At 35.0% G+C, this 20,772-nt stretch overlaps 3 protein-coding genes across 6 annotated transcripts; 1 reads left to right on the plus strand and 2 right to left on the minus strand.

The window, feature by feature from the left end:
• Positions 1 to 1,118: 1,118 nt before the first annotated feature.
• LOC112789218 (uncharacterized) lies at positions 1,119 to 2,259 on the minus strand. Its single transcript, XM_072226610.1, has 3 exons — positions 2,086 to 2,259; positions 1,918 to 1,984; positions 1,119 to 1,799 (listed from the first exon to the last, which is right to left on the minus strand). Exon 3 carries the CDS (start codon positions 1,729 to 1,731, stop codon positions 1,348 to 1,350), a length of 384 nt encoding a protein of 127 aa, XP_072082711.1. The 5' UTR covers positions 1,732 to 1,799; positions 1,918 to 1,984; positions 2,086 to 2,259; the 3' UTR covers positions 1,119 to 1,347.
• Positions 2,260 to 2,686: 427 nt separating this feature from the next.
• LOC112789217 (uncharacterized) lies at positions 2,687 to 13,094 on the minus strand. Of its 4 annotated transcripts, none has more exons than XM_025831022.3 (11): positions 12,731 to 13,094; positions 11,025 to 12,606; positions 9,314 to 10,681; positions 8,823 to 9,130; positions 6,552 to 8,224; positions 5,906 to 6,341; positions 5,614 to 5,779; positions 5,165 to 5,268; positions 4,807 to 4,898; positions 4,636 to 4,732; positions 2,687 to 3,244 (listed from the first exon to the last, which is right to left on the minus strand). In XM_025831022.3, exons 1-10 carry the CDS (start codon positions 12,961 to 12,963, stop codon positions 4,656 to 4,658), a joined length of 6,039 nt encoding a protein of 2,012 aa, XP_025686807.1. In that variant the 5' UTR covers positions 12,964 to 13,094; the 3' UTR covers positions 2,687 to 3,244; positions 4,636 to 4,655. The 4 variants fall into 4 exon arrangements, with proteins under 4 accessions (XP_025686807.1, XP_025686806.1, XP_072082709.1 ...); XM_025831021.3 differs by having other exon boundaries at positions 2,687 to 3,287; XM_072226608.1 differs by having other exon boundaries at positions 11,025 to 12,611; positions 12,731 to 13,047.
• A 2,717-nt stretch (positions 13,095 to 15,811) lies between these two features.
• Positions 15,812 to 20,125, plus strand: LOC112789222 (uncharacterized). Its single transcript, XM_025831029.2, has 6 exons — positions 15,812 to 17,897; positions 18,431 to 18,630; positions 18,810 to 18,950; positions 19,050 to 19,130; positions 19,578 to 19,702; positions 19,799 to 20,125. Exons 1-6 carry the CDS (start codon positions 17,675 to 17,677, stop codon positions 19,845 to 19,847), a joined length of 819 nt encoding a protein of 272 aa, XP_025686814.1. The 5' UTR covers positions 15,812 to 17,674; the 3' UTR covers positions 19,848 to 20,125.
• The last annotated feature ends 647 nt before the right edge of the window (positions 20,126 to 20,772 follow it).

Genomic DNA, 20,772 nt, shown 5'->3' on the forward strand with positions numbered 1-20,772 from the left:
ATATATATATATATATATATATATATATATATATATATATATATATATATATATAAGCTAGATCAAGATAGGCCTAAGTATTGGTGGTTGTGCTTTTGTGTTACCCTTTCTAATTCACTATTCAAAATTTTTAGGGAGTATAAAGCCTCAATCTTGAAATTAACTGAAGAGTCCCCTTTTTGACCTCCAAGGGTGTGATTGTTCTCATCCTTCTCAATCAAGAAACTAGTCTTGGAAGATGCAACCATTGTACAAAGCAAAACCCTGTTGGTAGGACAGAACAGAAGTTACACTCAAAGAATATATGCCAAATCCAACCATCAGAAGCAAACTAAAAGACTCCAATCACCTCTTATATAATAAACCTCAGATTACATGCACTGGTGTGGTTATGAGTGAGTGACAAAAAAGAAAAAAATGGGGTGGTTCTACACAAAGAAGAAAAAGCACAAGAGTGCAGAATGGAAGCAGCAAGGCACTGTTTCTTTTTCTCCAACTCTCCATTTGCTCATGCTACTTGGCATTGTCATTAGCTTGTTATGGCTTTCCCATTTCAGGGATTTCATTTTCAACCAGTAATGTCTCCTTTGAATGCAGGCATTTTGCACATGATGTTGCTTTTGTTGATTTATTATCGTAAATGCTTTGAAGTTTGAACCACTCTTGACCCCAGAAAATTCTTATGTTACTATACTACACAAACTAGAATTCTAGCTTTGGATTCAACTTTTGTTGGGAATTTTCTCTTCTTGTTTACATGCAGTTTTCATATATGCTACTGAGTTAATTTATTCCATGAACTTGTGGAAGGTTGGAAAATGAACTCCATGTAAAAGAACATTGTTCATATGAAGGGAGGTTTAACTACCTAACAAGTCAATGCTTTGTTCTTGCTTTTTATTCCTGTAATCTTGTTGGATCAATAAGTTCAAGTGAGAAGTTTTGCAAATTCATAGAATGACTGAAGTAAGTCTCACTCTATGATCTCAGATTATTTTATTGCATCTTTTTATCACCTTAAAAGAAGTAAACCCATGTTACTATGTTAGGAAGGACAAACAATATGAATATTTTGGGAATTGAAAACTCTAATTTTCTTTATCACCAATCACTCAGAGTTCTTCATAATAATTTCCAATAACTTCAGACTGAACTAGTGAAGAATATACATACAAAAGCACCTTCTACACTATTCATATAAAAAAACAAAATACAATCTCCTAAAAAAACAAGCATCTAAAGTAGGAGTTCCAAATCAAACTAACCAACCAACCAAGATAGTTGGTTCAAGTAATATATGTATGCTTGATTCCCCTTGAATTGTCTTTAAGTGGTTTGGACTTAAAATCAAACAAACCAGTTATCACGAAAAATGGATTGATATTGCATCAATATAAGCAACACAACAATCAAGGCAGCCACACCCCATGGCGAGCTCCCCTCCGAGGATCCCTGGGTGGTTCTCCGGCGTCTGTCCCAACCGGAGAACCACTCAGTGTTTTCCATTGATGACAACCAACGAACAATGAGTATAAGCAGAACTGGAGTGGCAAATAGTAACCACCCCAATTGCACTTGAGCACTTTCAACAACTTCTTCATATGAAAAGTACCATGAAACTCCAAGGAAGATTAGGATCAGTGCTAGGATCAGCAGAACAGGATATGGCAGGGGACTCAGAGTGAACCCATCAAAAACAGAGGATCCTCTGTTTCTATCACCATAAGCCATTGAAATTTTTATGACCCTTTTGAGTATATTACAATTCAGAACTTGAAAAAGTTAACAGCTTGCAAAATCTGCATCAAATATTAGAGGATGTTAGCAGTTGATGGCACTTATGTATTTATTTATTTGACATCTTTTACCAACAGAAGAACCAAATATATGAGTTTTGTGATTTGGTAGGTTACTTACTTTTTGAGCTGAATTTGTGCTCTATGATACTCCAATCTTCACTGTCTGATCTTTGGAGCCAGAAATGCTATTTGTGTTTGTCATAAAAAGTTAGGCAAAAGTTAAGCACTAAGTTATAAAAAATTAGACAAAAGTTAAACACCAAGTTATAGGCACCATAGAATTCACCTTGAAAACAACCATTCTTTATCTGAGTTAGATCGATTTGGTAAATCTGATTAAATCGACTAGTTCGATCCGATACTCAGAATCATGTTTAAAACATGATAAAACAGCACTAGAACAATGTTACTTTCTTCTTTGACCTAATTTTGATCTCTGTCAAATGTCTTCAATTAAATGCTTATATGGCTCTAGAATGACTCAAATGGCTACAGCAGAAGATAATGGAGCTAGTGTGGGGACAAATGAGCCACTTGTTAGATGATAAGTCATGTTAACTCTTATAAACCAATGCTTTTCTCCTTTTCATCTTCATGTGCATGTCTACACAAAATATAACAACACTAAAGATGTGCTATCCTCATCACATTAACCTTCCAACATTTTGAAACAAGACAGCACACCATTTTGATCACATGGCTCTCCACATCAACCTCTTTGTGTTGCTCTCACTGTTGCAATTTTGTTATGATTGACTCTACATAAAAATATCTGAGATCATATGGAGAACTTCACTCCCTTCAAATTATTGCATGATCTCCATAATTCTTTTAACTCATCAGAATCATCACTACCAAAATGCTAAATGAATCAAGAAAGTTCAATCTTGTAAAATAGAATCATTTATATTGGTATACTACACAATGTAACTTGACCAAATACCATATAACAATTAACAACACAATAAATAAGGAAAATTTTACAGTTGCTATATTATCTGTGGTGAATGGTGATAGATAACATTGAACATTTGTTCTTAGTTTTTCCTATGAAGCAATGAAACATTCTCATAAATGACATACTATGTGCAATATCTTATACAGTGCCATGGAACATAGAACCACAAGAACACATCATCTTCTGATCTTGATTCATACCCTCACCAAGCTGCAAGTTCTTGCATAAACACTAATAGTAACAGTAGCAGGGATGCTTACATCCACAGTAGTAATGTGGCTTGGCATAAACCTTCCTCCTAGGAGTTCCCATCAGTGACACCAAAATTAGGATCAGTACTGCAAGTATTGCTGCGACGACCGGTGACCAATTTATTGGTTCTACAACAACCACCTCTGGTTCCCTTGTGAAGAGCCATGGTATGCACAGAAGAATCAAGGCCACCACCAACATCAGCACAACATTTGAGGTGTGAGAATCATAAGGCCTGGGTTTACAGTAATAGTAACCCATTAAGGGGCTTTGATGATCTGAGAAAATTGGAAAAGGTTTGTGGAAGATAATAAGAGAATCACAATGATCAAGTCAACAAAGAACACTACACAATAGAAAGGAAAAGAGGCTCTGCCGACTGAGTTTTAATAGAACAAATGGGAATCTCCACAACAAACTTATCATACACAAAAATTATTGCTCACCACACAACTTTATATATTGGGCTATTATCATATGCCTTGTAAATGACGATATTATCATCACTTAATGCACCAAACTGTGGGCTCAATTATGGCATGTGTCAACATCAAAAGAAAAAAAAAAGCATGGCATTTAAGATGTGTCTTAAAAGGGTCTAGAACTTGATACAATAAAATTTCAATTCACCATTAAATAACATACAGAAATTTCAACACCATATTTTCCACCGTAATTTCAATTCATCATATCTTGCAGGCATTTGGAATGAATCAATTGTGTTTCACCCCACAACTAATCCATTTCCAACACTTGTTTTGAAGCATAGAAAAACAAGTGCAACTAAGAATAACTCATCTTGTATTTGACACTAACCCAAAGGTCATAAATCACTAACTACACACTCCACAGTCCGACCTTATCATTTATTTTTTGACTCATGATTGCTTATTTTTTCGTTCCTTTTATGGTAGGTAAAATGTCTAATTATCCTGTATACTTTATATATTGGAATAGCAAGAAAATAATTCTGACTTTTGGGGTTCTTTGCTTTCAGTGAATTGACAAAATAAGCATCAAGACAAGTTTGGATATTAAAAGCCAAAGATATTTAGCTAGGTGTCCCCTACATATAATGTTACACGTAAGCTCCCTCTAAACAACAGAACAACAAAGAAGTACATATACAACCAAAGTAAGTCGATTTCAATACATTTAAATTGTTAATGCTTTCAGTAGAATGATTGCATAAGCACAGAATTTAGAGCATTTATTTTAAGGCTTTAAGCTACCTTCATACTAATAATAAAATGAGAAAAAACAAGGGCAAAAAAAATTGCAAGTATGACATATATAAATATATAATGGCCCATATACTAAAACAACTTTTACATTTGAATTGAAGTCAATGGTACAGTTCCTTTAGGTAATATTATAACAATGACAATGCAATTGTCTATAAAAGAATGGCCTATTGATTGGAAAAAAAGGCCTCTACTGTATGTTAGGTATTGAAGATCGGTTTTGCAACATGTTCAATTAATAATAATAATAATAATAATAATAAGTGGAGCACACTTGGCTTTCCATGAATATCATCTTCACATAATTGTCATAGCAAGTAATCAATCTTAGTGGAAAAAGTTTCAACGTGGAACAACAGAATGAGCTGGCACAAAAATTTACCACCAAAGGAATTTCCCGAGTTAAACTTTTCCCTCATATTTGAAATTGAGTTTGTAATCATATTGTAGACTTGCTAGGGTATTTCTGCAAGGTCCCTCTGCAAATGGGAAAAAGAAATTAGAATCCTTCTTTAATTCATATCCTCAAATTTGTCCGTTCTGGAGTACTTACCCCCAAAAACAGTATGAAGATATTGAAGATCATCAACTGAACAAATATCTATCAAAGCATAGATACCGGGTCTTAGAGCTTCATCAATTTCTCTGCAAATAATGATCCAATCACCCACATTAGCTAATGTAATGGTTATGAACAGTGGCTGCAGTCATGAAAATCAGCTCCTCAACCTACTAATTATCATCTCTTGATACTTTCTGACTGTTTTTATTTTGATATGGATGAAGTTTAACGTAAGTAAAAAAAAAAAAAAATAGAAAGGGGGAATTAGTTGTGATAGGAATTGTATTATTGCAAGTAGTAAATCTGATATTTTAAAAAATGGATAAACGAATGAAAACTTCTATACAACCTTCTGATGCCACCTCTTTTTGGACCATAACCTGTGTAAACCCATATATAGTTGGATAAGAACAGAGAACATTGCCGGCCGAATATATCTTTTTGCTGTCTTATCTGCATCATGATTATAAAAACAAAATGGGTAAGCAAAAGGAGAATAACAAGTATACAGTTTAAAATAATGGAAATAAACAAAATATTATGTTAATGTCCAAAGTTTATTATTTCTATATTCCTTTCCTTCTGCAACCAAAAATAATATAATTTCATTCAAATTAGTAGGTTAGTTAGATTTCTCATATCATGATCAATGTGAAGCTACAAAGGAAATCAAACAATTTCAGAATCAGAAAAGACCACTAAATTCACAGTCATCTTCTTAATGAACTAGTTCAATGTATTGAAACACACGACATGTTAATTATTAAGCAGGCGACACACTAATTTGATGCCACGCACCTCTTCAAATACCCTCCGCAGAAAACAAGCACATTTCACTCCCTCATCAATTTCCCATGAAAAGCAACCTTTGTTTACTGTTGATTCATTATCCACTACTGTCTCCAAACAATTAAGAAGAACAGCAACAGAAGCTTCAAGATGGGCAACACACTGCTTGCACTCACTGGAAAGATTATTAAATAAATGAATAAATAATCAGATGGATATGAGTGATTTCCATTGGAAAATTTGCCATCTCTATCCGTGTTCCACTTTGGTCACAGAATTAAAAATAAATAATGAGACATACCTCAGGCGATGCCTAATTGTGGTACACAATAGCTGACAACAGGCAACAAATAGGTGAATTGTAAACTGCCGATCTACATGAGAGAAGTTCACTCCCTCTACTTGCTGAGGAATTTGGTCTTCCAAAATCACTGAGGAATCTGGTTGACCGGAAGCTTTAGAAATTTTAAGCTGATTGAAATCCTGAAAGATTACACCTGGAATATGTAACAAGTGACCTACATGCCACACATCCATGGGAAATACAGCATGTTTCCTTGAAACTGTAACGAGCACTTCAACACACATAAGTATGGCTGGACCTGGATCCAGGTTGCTGGCAACTGTTCCAGATGTCGCATAAAAAATAAGCGGGCTCTTCAAATGCACAATAATGTTGAAAAGAGCAGGTACTAAGCCCTGACAGTGTCTTTTAATCAGCTTCAAGCCTTTCCGACCTTGAAACGGGAAAAAATGTCAGACCATAATGATAATTATGCAAGCACAGAATATGCTGAATAGCAATAAATACAAAGTATAATCAGTGTCAATGTGATAAACCCAGTATTCGATACCTGAAGTTTTACTTTTACTGAAGGATAATTCAAAACACTAATTACAGAATGAAATTAAAATTTTACTTTGCCCTCACTGGATGTTTTTATTACCTGAAACAAATTCAAGAATCATATCAAAGCAATCAATTCCAGCTGTAACAAGTGACGAACATTTTCCACCATTTTTACTGGTTTCTAAGTCATAGATCATGGAACATTCTTCTCGTACTCCAACCAGAGCTCTCTCAATGTCCTGTATAGTAGATAAAAGATGCAACTCTGATGGGCTCATAATATATGATTTGAATGATGTGCGAAGCCTGGTTTTAAATTCATCCAAGTAAAAGCAGTACATTTCACTATAAGAATATGCTTCAGATGATGCTTTATGAAGTGTCTTGGTGCTTGACTGTCTTTCATGAAACGTTAGTGTTGCCCTTTTTCCTTGCAGCAATATGGTCTTCCCAATTGCCCTCATAAGAATCTGTACCAATTTTGTATGAACATTACTAGATGAGGTTGGTTCTGTGAAGGAGAAAAAACTGGCTAATTCTCTCAGATAGCTCAGAACACCATCTAACAATAGAAAAGCCGATTCTTGTGGAACTTCGACCATCTCAGTAAATTCTAACAACAGGACTTGTGAAATTTCAATGAAAGTAGGTACAAAACTTGAAAGCAAAGAAGAATTGCCTTCCATCACATTTAGCCTCAAAAGAAATGAGGAGGCAATTAAAAGTTGCCTTAGTAAAAATGCTACTTCAGGATGACTACCTTTTAGAAAGCTATGTAACAAAGGCTTATTCAAAACACTGGCAACATAGCTTTTACTTTCTGAGTTCAACATCTTTCCAATATCACCAACAATATTAGAGACATTATCAATTGCTGATGAAGTGGAACAAGTTGTGCCTTTAGATTCGTCTTGTGTACCAGGTAAGTTATCAGCCTTGGAAACTGAGCTTTCAAGTGAACAATGTTTTGTACCCAACAAAAATTTGTTGACTGGTTTCTCAAGACTTTTGTCACAAAAACTTTCTGGGAGTTGATTATTGTGGACAAGCAATCTGCTTACAAGAAAATCAACAAGCTCCACAAGATCTTTCCACAACAATATTTTAGGTTCACTACTACTTGCATCTGTTTGGCCCATGCCAGATGTGAGTCCCCCTAAAATTCCAATATAGCAAGAAATTGCAGAAGACAATCTATTTATATCCGCATAAGGAAGATTCATTCGCTCATTGGCCCAAGTAACATCCTTCTGCAAAACAACCAAGCTTTGTGTCTGCTCTTTCAAATTCTTACAAATAAGGGTTAAGCATTTCAATGCCTCAAGCTTGGCAGAATCTAGATGCTGAGAAGATGGAAGCAAAGAATCATTTTCATTGCTAGAATCATTGGAGATCTCTTCACAAAGATCCCCAGCTTCTTTATCAATGGAAACTCCATGACTAAGTTGATATTTTATTATCCCCGCCAATATGTATGATGTGTGATCCATTAAAGAACAGATCAGAGATTTAAATAGAATAGAATTTTCTGCTGAGAAGGCTTCTTTAATTCCAACAATCACAGATAATGACTTTGAAAGCCACAAAACAGGAAATGAACCTTCAGAAATAATTGAGTCTGTTGACGATTGGATAGTGTCTGTCTTCTCACAAAATCCCATTATTACATGCCTTAAGGCCTTCCTGCAAACTACAAATAATCTCAAATACTTACAAAAATAATCCTGGTGCCCTGAACTCCAAAAATATACTAAGGCACTGACAAGAAGCCTGCATAGTTAAGTAGAGATGAACAGAATTAAACAAATAAACAATATAAAAATGTTTCACAAATTATTCACTGGAGAACACCCTGCAGCAAGAAACTAAAAGAACATGTATAAGACACTATATCACAGTCATCGTACCTATTTGGATTTCTTTTTCTTCAGTAGGGAGCAGAAACACAAACAAATTTGAAAACTTGTATGTAAAAAAGAGAAGAGAGTTTTGGAAAAATAACAGTTCCCTTGCATATGGGTGCACTACTTTTACATTAATATTTCTAGTTTTGAAACGCTATCTGTATAGGATCAAGTGATCAAAGTGAAAAGGGCTATAACATCATATTCATTTAATACACTATTTATGTCTTTAAGGCTAGGAGTTTCCATTTACAACTGAGAAAAGTATTTTTTTTTCTCTCTTTTTTTCCTTTTTTCTTTGGCATTTTGTTCCCCTTTAGTTTCCATGTATTGGACCATTGGACAATATCTGTCTGTCAGCCCTACTCATCTTTTTTCTCATTTCTTTACATTCTACAACACTTTCTTCTTTTATTTGCATGTCCACACACAATAAGGAAGCAACCAACAGAGAGATAGTGTACCTTTCAAGGTTGAAAATACAAGTCACAAGGCATGAAAATGAACTTGCATTTATATACGGCATTGAACACAATAGATTGAGCAAATGGTGGCAAACTGTGAAACTTTTGTTGGTAATAGATTTGGTCTTTTCTTCTATGCTGATATCTTCATCACGAACCACAGCCGACTTGTCAATAGCACTCAAATACTCAAGCCAATTAGGTGATCTCTGAAGATTGAGATTAGTATTTGCAAAATTACTAAATAACGGCTGTACAGCTTTCTCTAAGGCATGGCAAAATCTTGAGGCCAGATTCCTGTGGATAAACTAAAAAGGCAGTAGGAAATGAATACCTAGAAATGTAAATGTTGCTAAGGAATTAAAACAGGAAAACAAATCAGTTTAGATAAAGCAGGACTGAGCTGAAATAAACACTTCCATGGATTAATAGGAACTACTAGTTTACTTGTGTGCATTTGTGTGAGTTGAAGTATAACCAAATCATCTTACTTTCTGTTCATATAAAAGTGAATCACTTAGAAGTTGGGACGATATTTGTGAGAAAAGATCTCTTGCATGCCTGGCTCCTGAAAACTGCTTGTTACACTCATTGATCTTTTGCAGTGCTGACTCCTGCAAACTGCTTCTTTCACAGCGAAGAGAAGTATGAAGTAAATGTGATAAGAACTTTTTCAAATGCTTCTTGGAAGCATGATTGCCCCATATATCAACATTTTTGCAAAGACTCAACCAAATGGCTGTTGGCAATGAATTTTTGTTGGCAACATAAACTCCTCGATTCCATCTGTTTCTTTGTGTACCCAGGAAAATTACATCCTCACAAGCTACATCATCAGATTCAAAGACTGGGGATTGATATACACGTGATAAGTTTTCCATCATAAGATCAGTAAGTCCAGCAGCCTCTTCCTTCAATGCTGTGATTCGGGATCTGTAACGTTTCTTCTGCAAATACTTGAGCAGTTCAATATTCCTATCCAAATCAACAAGCCTCTGAAGAATCATTGATTGAAATACATATGTAAGAGGACAAGAATCATCTGAACCATACTTGTGATATATGTCTGAAATATATTGCAAAACAACAAGGAGGGAAGCAGAAGGCTGAGCAATCCAAGTAAAATAGCCAGTGTCTATCTCATCAATCCTCTCCATCAACTCAAAGGCGGAATATGCTGTGACATCCCCCATCTCAGCAGAAACTTTCTTTGATAAACCAGGTGGCATAAGGCTAATTGCCTGCCTAAGTAAGATTCGGCAGGACACAAACAACTGAAAGAAGAACACAAGGGCCCATTGGCTGAACCTACCAAATTTCTTCAAAAACTTTCCCTTTCCAACCACCCCATCAACAGTTCCTCCCAAGACAGATGAAAGGAAATTGCAGATGGAATCTCCTTGCTGTCCAACAAGAGTACTCAAGTGTGAACGCAATGTTGCCACTAATTCTTTTACAGCCACTCCAACAAGATTGCTGTTACCCTCAGTAACCATCACTGAATCAAGCACTAAACAATACAAACTGGACAGGCCTCCACCCAAAAGTTTCACTTGCAGATTAAAAATTTGCAATTTTTCAGCATCAACCAATGGAGAGAAATCCTTCATCCAATTAAGTGATTCTGATATATCTTCTGTTATCTGTCTAATACATCCACTCACTTGCCCTTCTGGAATAGCTTCAACAGCCTTATAAACTGCATGGACAAACTTCTGTGAAGATAACAGCTTCTCAACTGATTCATAATGAACTTCATTAGACAGAATTGTCAACCTAGAAGAACATTCCTCAGTATTACCCTCACCAGATATAATAAGCCTTATTGCTTTGCACAATGTTACAATTGCAATTCTCACCTACATCATGTCAAATATGTAAATACAAGCCCGAGTCCATCTAAGGGAAACAATAGAAGCAGACAAAGCAAGACATGAGCTGATTAAAACCTTGAATATATCATTTTTTAAGAGACTTCTCCTCATTTAAACCAGCTATTCCCACCCCCTCTACCAGAAGAATAACCTTAGAATTAGACACACACAAAGTAAAATACATGAACTCATGTAGTTGCTTTTGAATAATGAAAACCACCAACCAAGAGGGCAGCATAACCCATGCAAAGCCTAAAAATTGTAAGCTACTGTACCGAGGGAAAAAAAAAATTTATGATTGGGCAGCAATCAGAGTTATGACACAAACCTGGCGTAGTTGACTGTAGAGGTTAATTATTTGGCAACCCAGAGCAGGTATACTCGAAGATAATGAACATTGGTCAAAGACATTCACCATGTTGCAATTGATGGAAGAGTATGACAACATAATGCACCATAAATTCACCAACTCTTCTCCAACAACCTCATATTCAATCTCCAGAAGATATCCCATAGAAACTATTATCTCATTAGCTGATAAAGTATATATTTCCATCTCCTTCCTGTTAGTTGTATCATAGTTTGAGAGGCTGAGAATGTTAGTGGAAGTATTCATCAGGGAATTAAATATAATCTTGAAGAAATTAAGACAGGCTCCTCCAGAAGTGTCCTCTGTTCTCACATACACCTTCTCTTGCATAAAACTAGCAAGCAAATTACTGATAGACTTGAGTATACCATGAAGATCCACCAACTGGAGTTTCCTATCAACTTCACTTTTGAGACAAGTATTGATCTCAAGCAAAAACGGCTCCATGATTAGTACAAAAAAGTTAAGAAGTGAATTTTGAGTGTCCGCACCAATGTTATTTGAGCTGCTATTTTCTCCAGGTACGGGTTGCCTTGAATCATTCATTTTCTCCATTGTCTTGTTCGCTTCATACATCACTGAAGTTCCTTTGAATTTTCTTGCCGAATTAACAAATGAGTGAAATAACAAACCTACACTACCCATTGCCATAGCATTCTTTCTGGTTATAATTTTGTTTAGTACATCAAATAAATGTCTAGGATAACTCTGAATAGCTGGTTTTGAATCATTTGATGCATCATCACATGAAGCAACATAGTTTTGTAAACCATGTAAGCTTAAAAATTCATCCACAAGCACCGGGTGAAATAGTCCATGGGAAAGAACTTCTTCCACCACCTTCATTGCTCTTTCCGTCCAAATGGGACTCCTTCCATTAACCCGAAGATGCAACTCACCGGAAACATGCAACAGCAGCTCGAGGAGTTCATCCACAAACTCACGAAATCTACTTTGCCTAACTGGATGGACCTTCAAAAACTTGGAGAATGGCTGAAGCACCAACCACAGAAACCGTAGTGCAAAATCACCCATATTGCTTCCATCAAGGTTCTTGTCATACATTCGCAATAAAAGCTCAAGCACTGCCTTCCCTGTCGAAATCCACAAGCCCAAATTTTCATTTGACAACCCTCCATGGGATGAAAACACCAACGAAACACAATCAAGAGCAGCATCATAAAGCTTCAACCTTTCATCGGATATTAAAGTTTCTCCTGAACAATCAGACAACTCCTCAAGGAGTGAGAGAGCATTTCTGGCAATAAGCTCTACTGGCCGCAGGAGATTCTTTGACATGTTCAAAGTTACATGAAACTTCAAAGACTCCTGCAAGCAGAACTTGAATATCTCCCAACAACGGATGTCAATATAAGCATCAAACCCATCAGCATGAGGCTTCTTATCTGAAGGAAACAACAGTGATTGTATCCAATCATTGAGGAAACATAGTAGTCTTGGTAGTTTTATGGTTTCAGAGTCATCACCATCACCATCACCAACTCTTGAATTCACAAAATTGAACGCTGATTCTACCTTACTGCACTAACACACACACACACACTCATTAATTAAAAAGAGAAAAAGGCCTCACTATCCATTCGAAAGCGTGTGCCATAATAAAATAGAAAAAGCAATAACAAAAGCGAGAAGGAGAGAATAACCTGCGAAGGTGAAGGCTTTTGTCTTGAATGCAGTTTATGAATTGGAGATTTTTCCATGGAGGCGCAAACTCCACGGGTTTGGCTGAAGAATCAGTCCGGGGAAGTTTGGGAGGTTTTTGGAGTTCGTCGTCGTTCTTGTTGGTGGTGGTGGTGGTGGTGGCGGCAGTGGCGGCAACGGTGGAGTGTTTTCGCTTTCTATTTCGCATTTTTGGATTTGCTTTGCGTTCGCCCATAATGAGGATTGGGAAAAGTTTAAAGCTTTGTGCTTGAGCTTGAAGTTGAAGGTGCTTCACTTGGGTTCATATCATAAACCCTATGTTCTTCCTTTTACAAACTTTTGGGGTTTAACCCCTTTTTTTTCCTTGAATTATTAAAAATAATTTATAATTTATTTATATATCTTTTATTAAAAAAATTACCTCATAATTTTGGTAAAAAATATATACACTTGTCTTTTTTATAAAATTAATAATTAAAAATTATTAGAAGATAATTTAGTCAAAATTTATTAAATGATCTAAAATTCTCAAATATTAATTTTCAGAGCACAAATTAATTAAACCCTTTAAAATTTAATTAACTATAGTACATGTCATGTAAGAAACTTGCAAAAAAAAATGGTGTTGTCCAAGCATGGAGCAAGAGTCAGGGAAGGCTTGTCTTCGAAATTCTTATCAACTTTATGTGAGTAATCAAAGTATCCAGGTATAGATCAAAACCAAAATTCAGTTATGCAAGATATTATTCTTCAATATTATGGTAACTTTTTTGCGTGCTTTACGAGAAATTATTCTTAACGAGTGAAAATCTAACTTGACTTCTAAACATTTTTATAAACTTAATTTTTGAAGGAAAAAAAAAAGACACTTTTAACTTGTGACGTTATTTTTCTTTCAGTTTTCATTGTCAATTTATAACAAAAAAAAGTGCATAATCAAGTTAAGGCGATGAGTTAGGGTGTCTTTGGCAATTAAAAAGAGAAAGCACGGTTAAACTTTTTAAAGTTTTAATTTTTTGTTTGACAAATTTTTTTATTTATGAAATCAGAAGTGATTTTGCTTTAAAATCAAGTTTACAAGAAGTAATAATTTTTAGATTTTGCATTTTATTAATGGATTTTTAGTCACTAACACTAAACTTTTATTTATCTTTTATTAACTTTATCCTTTATGCATGTTATTGTATTATTTATAAAATTTTTATTATTTTTATTTATACGAACTCTCTTTTTTTATTATTTATTATTTATTTTTTTTGTTAACTATTTGTTTGGCATTATACATTTTTATAATTGTAATTTTTGTATATTATTTTTTTATTATCTTTTTATAATATAATTTATTAATTCCATTAGGTAAAGTAAATTAAACAAAAAGTTAATCGTAAATAATAATAATAGTAAAAAATTATAGCATACTAAAAAATTACTAAGAATACTAAAAATATACTATATAAAAAATATCATAAAAAATTTTTATTTATTTCAATCACTACCAAAGCAAATATTTAAATTTTTATTATTTTTAGTACTCTCTAAAATTTATATTTTTTAGTTTTAGTTAAAAATATATTTTACTAATTTTTATGTTATTTTTATTTTAGTAAGTAAATATTAATTTTATTATAACATTAATTAATAAAATCTATTCAAATATCTAAATTAAAACGATAAGATAATATACAAAAATTATTTAAGTTAATGTTTATTTTAGTAATTTTTTATCTAAAAATAATTTTGAGTTGTGTAATCCAAACAATATTTATTTTACTATAATCTATAATCTATTTTAATATAAAAATTATCAAACATAAATCACCTTAACACAAACCTACTTTTTATTAAAATTAAATTTATAAAATCAATTTTATACAAATTTCTATTTATAAATTGAAATCCAAACATGCACTTATCATAAAAGAATCTCATTGTTAGAGAATAGAACTGGTTAAAAGACCAAATTTATTTCTTTTCACCGTCATTTTTATTCTTCTCTTTTTCTCTTGCAACCTCTCTAATTTTTTTGTTCTTAGTTAAAATTCTTTAAACATTTTAAGAAATATATTAATTTATTTTAAATTATTAATTATTAATTTCACATAAAAATATTATTATGCAAGAGATTATTATTCAATATTATGGCAACCCTTTTGCTTAGTGCATTACCAAAAATTATTCTTTAACTTTGTAATTTGGCTGAATCTAAAGTGCAAGGAAGGAAATGCCTTGTTCCTATCACAAGCGTGGTGTCTAAAACAGTAAAACAACATCTGCATGCTACAACTGTCTTCAATATCAATTCACCTTGGTATCACAATTTTTTTTTTTTTAATTTTGCTTTGTCTTCAACTTTTCATGAAGGCTGAGCAAAAAGAGGTTTGCTAGAAATTTGTAATAATAATATTTGGTACAGCAAATAAAAGTTTTTTCTTTATTTTTTTCTTTTACTTGGTATAGAAGTTGTTATTAATAAGCTTATATTATAATAATATTATTTAATAAAATGATTATAGTCAACGTACCAATAATTTATAGTTTAAATAATATAAAAAAATATATTATTAAAAAAATAATATAATTTTGTCATTAAATTTGTATAAAAATAATATAAAATATTACACTTTTTGTAAAGTATAATTATTGCGATATTCTATAATATTTTTCTTTACCATATTTTAATTGACAGGTATAAATTTTCCAAACACAAAATTAATTCTATAAAGTATTTTAATCTAATTCAAATTCCCAAGTCTTTTTCATTGAACCTCACTTTAATTCTTTCAAGCATTGCTTTAAGAACTAAATTATTTTTCTTAAAAATTTCTATAAACGGTAAACAAAAAAAAAGGTTTAATTAACAAGATTTTTTTGTTACAAAAAACATTCATGAAACTTATTATTAAATTAGAATAAATGATCATTTGTACGATGAGAGATGAATACGCTGACATTTGTACTCATAATAGCTCGAAATTAAACTTATACCCATGATAGATGTCCTTTTTGTGAACTTGGTTCGTGAATTTTCGAATCTACGTGGCCCTCCCTCCCTTATCTTCAACCCCTCTCTCTCACTCACACACACACTCTCTCTCTTCACTCCCCAATACCCAAGAAGAAGAAAGGCTAGATCTTTTTCCTTGTTGAGTTCACTGCCGCCAAAACCGACTATCAAGATTCCATCGTGCTCCCCACCTGTCCGCGCCAGCGCACTGCCGAGAAGCTCGACCGCGACCGCAACCGTCTTGGCGGCGGCTTCAGGTACTACGGCGGTGACCACGCCAACAGAAGCTCCGGTGGTGGTGATGATTCCTTTAATTCGGTTTCAACGGCGGTTCTGGTGGTCTTGGGTTTGAAAGAGAGAGAAAGGTAGGGTTTGGGTCTAGCGGCGGCGCAGATTCTGATAATTGGAATAAGAAAAAGGTTGAATTTAACGGTGGAAGTGAGAGGAGTGAGGGGGTGGTGGGAGACCTAGGCTTGTTTTGCAACCTCGTACAGCGCCTGTGAACAATGAGAACTAGGAGGGTGCTGGTAATGGTAATGGTAATGTGATAAAACCAAAGGGTCCAAGCCCATTCGGCGAGGTGAGACCGAGGGAGGAGGTGCTAGCGGAGAAGGGGCAGGATTGGAAGAAGATTGATGAGCAGCTTGAGAGCATGAAGATTAAGGAGGCTGCTAAGAAAAAAGAGAGTTTTAGAAAGAGGGGTTTTGGTTCTGGCAATGGACGTGGTTCACCAAAATAATCAAACCCCATAACAATACTTTACACCCTCTCTCCCCAATTCAAACCTTAACCAACAAATACCACAGCGGCAACCACCACCAGTGTTAGAGGAAGAGTCTGTGAAAGAGGTCCTATCAGAAACACCATTTTGACTCCTCTTCAAAACCCTGATGACAAAATTGAATCAAATAACCCACATCACATTCCCAACCTCATTATCATCGACAAAAAAGAAGGTGAAGTCTTAGAAGTAGTGTCTCAACTCTCAAAAGAACCATGCAGCATCAGCGGAAGCTTCTCTACCGCTGCCACAGTTACGAAGAAGAAAGAAGAAGAAGTAACCAGCAAAAGAAGCATCAGGGAGGGAACAACAACAATGATGAAGAATAATAAGTGAAACAACAACAGATTCCCGTTGAGAAAGCGCCCTCACGCCTGTGACGGCAATGTCACCTCCGGGAGGGAGCAGACTGTTGAGGAAGAATGGGCCAGAGTGGGTATTGGAGAGTGAAGAGAGAGAGAGTGTGAGTGAAAGAGAAAGGAGGGGTTGAAGATAAGGAAGGGAGTGACACGTAGGTTCCGAAACCACGAATCAAGCTCAGATCTAAGTCAGGGCACTTTTGTCACATGGAGGGCATCTATCATGGGTATAAGTTTAGTTTCGAGCTATCATGGGTACAAATATCAGCGTATTCATCTCTCATGGGTATAACTGGTCATTTATTATATTAAATTACCTGTACAGCTACACTATATTTTACAAAAAAAGGAAAAGCACAATTTATTTCTCCTGCAATTACATCTATAATTTTAAAGGTACGATTTGACTGTTTTTTTGCTGAGTAAATATATAATTTGAATTTTAAAATAATTAAATACTGAGAAAAAAACTTCTAATTTTTCTTTTAAATATTAAATAGAGATAATGTAATTCAAACAAAGAGGGTTTCTTATTTTTCAATAATAAAAAAAAAACAGTACTTAATGTTTGTACACGGAAGTTGTGATTGTTTGCAGTTTCGGCGAGAAGTAGCAGCAGTAGCTGAAACCTCTAATAAGTATTAATAAATTACGCATTAACATTACTTCTCTCACCTTCTCCAATCACTCAATCCCTCGTTTCAATTCCCACTTTCCCACTTCTCAAAAGCCAACACACCAATCGATCGAACTTCATTCACTTCGCACAGATTGTGAACAAAGAGTTTAGCTTTTTTCAGTAATGAGGGGTCAGAGAATGTCGATCCACTCCATGACCACGTGGCTCAAGCGGCAGCCACCAAAGGTGAAGGCTTTCCTCGCCGTGATTTCCGGCATGGCGGCGCTTGTTCTGCTCCGCTTCATCGTCCACGACCACGACAACCTATTCGTCGCCGCCGAGGCTGTTCACTCCCTCGGCATCTCTGTTCTCATCTATAAGCTCATCAAGGAGAAGACCTGCGCCGGTCGGTAACTCACTAACCCTAATTCTTCTTGTTTATTGATTCGGAAAGTGGAAACTCTCGCTAATCGCTTAATTTGATTGTTAATTTGGATTTTGTTGTTTTAATTGATTGGATTTTTTGACCCTCTCTGGGGTTTTGTGAACTCGGTAGGCTTAAAAAATGTCATCTTTTTAGCTGTTTGAGCTCGTAATTTGCTTAAGGCTTTGTTGAAATGCTAGGGTATAAGATATTGAAAAGGAAAAGTCAATCTTTTTGGGATTAGTTGCACTGGATTTTGATTTTGATTTTGATTTTGATTTTTCTTTCGCTAAAACTAACCTTTGTAAGATATTTGACAACCGGTTTTAGTATCAAGACCATACCAGGTTCCGAAATCAGAATGAAACTTGTTGCACTATACATGGCATTGTTTGGCTGATTTGATTTCTTCTATATATATGAAAGTGTATTGACTTGAGCTATTGGATTAAAAGAGTGACATGTCTGTTCTATTGTTGTTCTGTTGTGCTAATGGTTTTTGAAATGATGTGCAGGATTGTCACTCAAGTCCCAGGAATTAACAGCTATCTTTTTAGCTGTTAGGCTGTACTGTAGTTTTGTCATGGAATATGATATACACACACTACTCGATTTCGCTACTTTCGTAACTACAATGTGGGTCATATACATGATTCGGTTCAAACTGAAGGCTAGTTACATGGAAGAGAAGGACAACTTTGCGATATACTATGTGGTAAGCTTTCCTTATTTATCACTAAAAAATTAGAAGTCCAGTCCCTTCTAGATATCCGTTTTTCACGTTTATCAGGACTTATAGGTGATGTGGTTGAAGTGTGAGATTGGGGTGTTCTGTATAGATTGGCCTTCTATTAGATTCAATTTGACTTGTTCTAATTTTGAAACTGAATGCAGGTGATACCCTGTGCTGTGTTGGCCTTGCTTATTCATCCATCAACTTCTCATCATTTATTGAACAGGATTTTCTGGGCATTCTGTGTATATCTGGAAGCAGTTTCGGTATTACCTCAACTGCGGGTCATGCAGAACACCAAAGTATTATTACTTAACTCCAATAATTGCTATTCTAAATTTTATGTTTGGAATCTGATCTGGTTATTTTCCTTTCTAACCTTTTTTAATTTTAACCTCCAGATTGTTGAGCCATTCACTGCTCATTATGTATTTGCGCTGGGTGTTGCAAGATTCCTTAGCTGTGCTCATTGGGTTCTTCAGGTATCATATGTTCTTAAAAATTACTAGTTATATTAGTCAAGAATTTGATTCATTTGCAAATTTGGTTATGGCTTGCTTGCTGGCATATCATGTTGATACCTATCACTGTGATGATGGTTAATGTCTTTTTTCCACTAGAATGGCAATGTCTTTGACCAAGGGTGTAAATTAACATTATTATAAGTTTATCTCTTTCGTTTTCAATGGTACAATCCTGACGTCATTCCTCTGGAAGATCTGTTAGAGAGCTTGTGCTTTGCTGTATGTGATTTTCCTGTCAAATTTTTCTTCGCTGACTTTATAAATTTAAGTTACATCAATTTTGATAGATAGCATGTTAGATAATAGAGTATTGCTGCCATTATTAGCACATTTCTTACTGGTATAGTTCACAGGATACTGTCTGCTGGGTGCCTACTCATACTAACATTCTATTTCTTGTAACAGGTGTTAGATACCCGTGGACATTTGTTGGTTGCCTTGGGGTATGGTTTATGGCCACCGATGGTTCTTATATCAGAAATTGTCCAGACCTTCATCCTAGCAGATTTCTGTTACTACTATGTCAAAAGGTTGGTTTAGCATGTACAGCTCTTTATCTGGCAGCTTTGGCATAGAATCTTGAGGTCCTTCTAGCATGGCTTCTTATAATATTTATTTTGTTGCAGTGTTTTTGGAGGTCAGCTTGTTCTTCGTCTTCCCTCTGGAGTGGTGTGAGTGAAGGATCTGTTTCAATGGATACACATTTAACTTAATCAGGCAATATGGTGGGTTACCCTTGTTAGAGTACACTCTGTGTTTACACACTTATTTGGTTCCTTGGTGGAAGCTGGTTCTGTAAAATTTGGAGATGAAAGAAAACTAATTATTTATGCTTAATGTACGGTTATTTATAGTTGAAAAGTCGTTTATACATGGAGTCTCCATTTTGATTAAGCTGGATTTTTGTTGTCACCATTTCAAATGCTAAAGTTATAAACACAATCTTACGTGGAGCTCTGCCTACTTAACAGATCTAGAAGTTACACAATTGTGAATGTTGCCCTCTAGCACGATGATAAACTTGTGATGCATAATATAAAATTTCTTGATAAGGGTTTTGTTGAAACGAAATTATTAGATTTTTTTTTTCATTTTATCATTAAAGCATTGAATTTGTATTGGATAGTGATATATCAGTATCACACAACACACCTCTATGACAACAATAACAACATTGCATCACAGCTTGTTTCAAAGGTTAATTACACAGGTTCCTTGCTAGAATCCCTTCAAAAGTGATCCCAGGTCCAAAAGCAAGCAACATGCCACATTCGGTGGATGAAATTTGAAGTTGCTGTAGAACAAACTTTATATTCCATGCATGTTTCAACTTTGAAGTTGGTCCAATCTCTTCTGATTGGGTATAATTTAAGAATATAAAGGGTTGAGCTTTTCCGGCAACAATCTTAATTCAATAATTGAACTTGCGTCATGGTTGATTAAAAAATAGTTTATGAATGCTCATAAATTCCCAGCATCGACGTCTTGGAGAGAGGGGCAGGAGGAGTCCAGCACGTGAAGGGCGTCCCAGGAGTGAAGACGCCTTGGACGACGTCTTGGAGTGCTGAAGCTTCATGCATGCTTGACGGTCCTTAGCTTC

The sequence above is a fragment of the Arachis hypogaea genome, chromosome 3, assembly GCF_003086295.3.
Source record: "Arachis hypogaea cultivar Tifrunner chromosome 3, arahy.Tifrunner.gnm2.J5K5, whole genome shotgun sequence".
Lineage (NCBI taxonomy): Eukaryota > Viridiplantae > Streptophyta > Magnoliopsida > Fabales > Fabaceae > Arachis > Arachis hypogaea.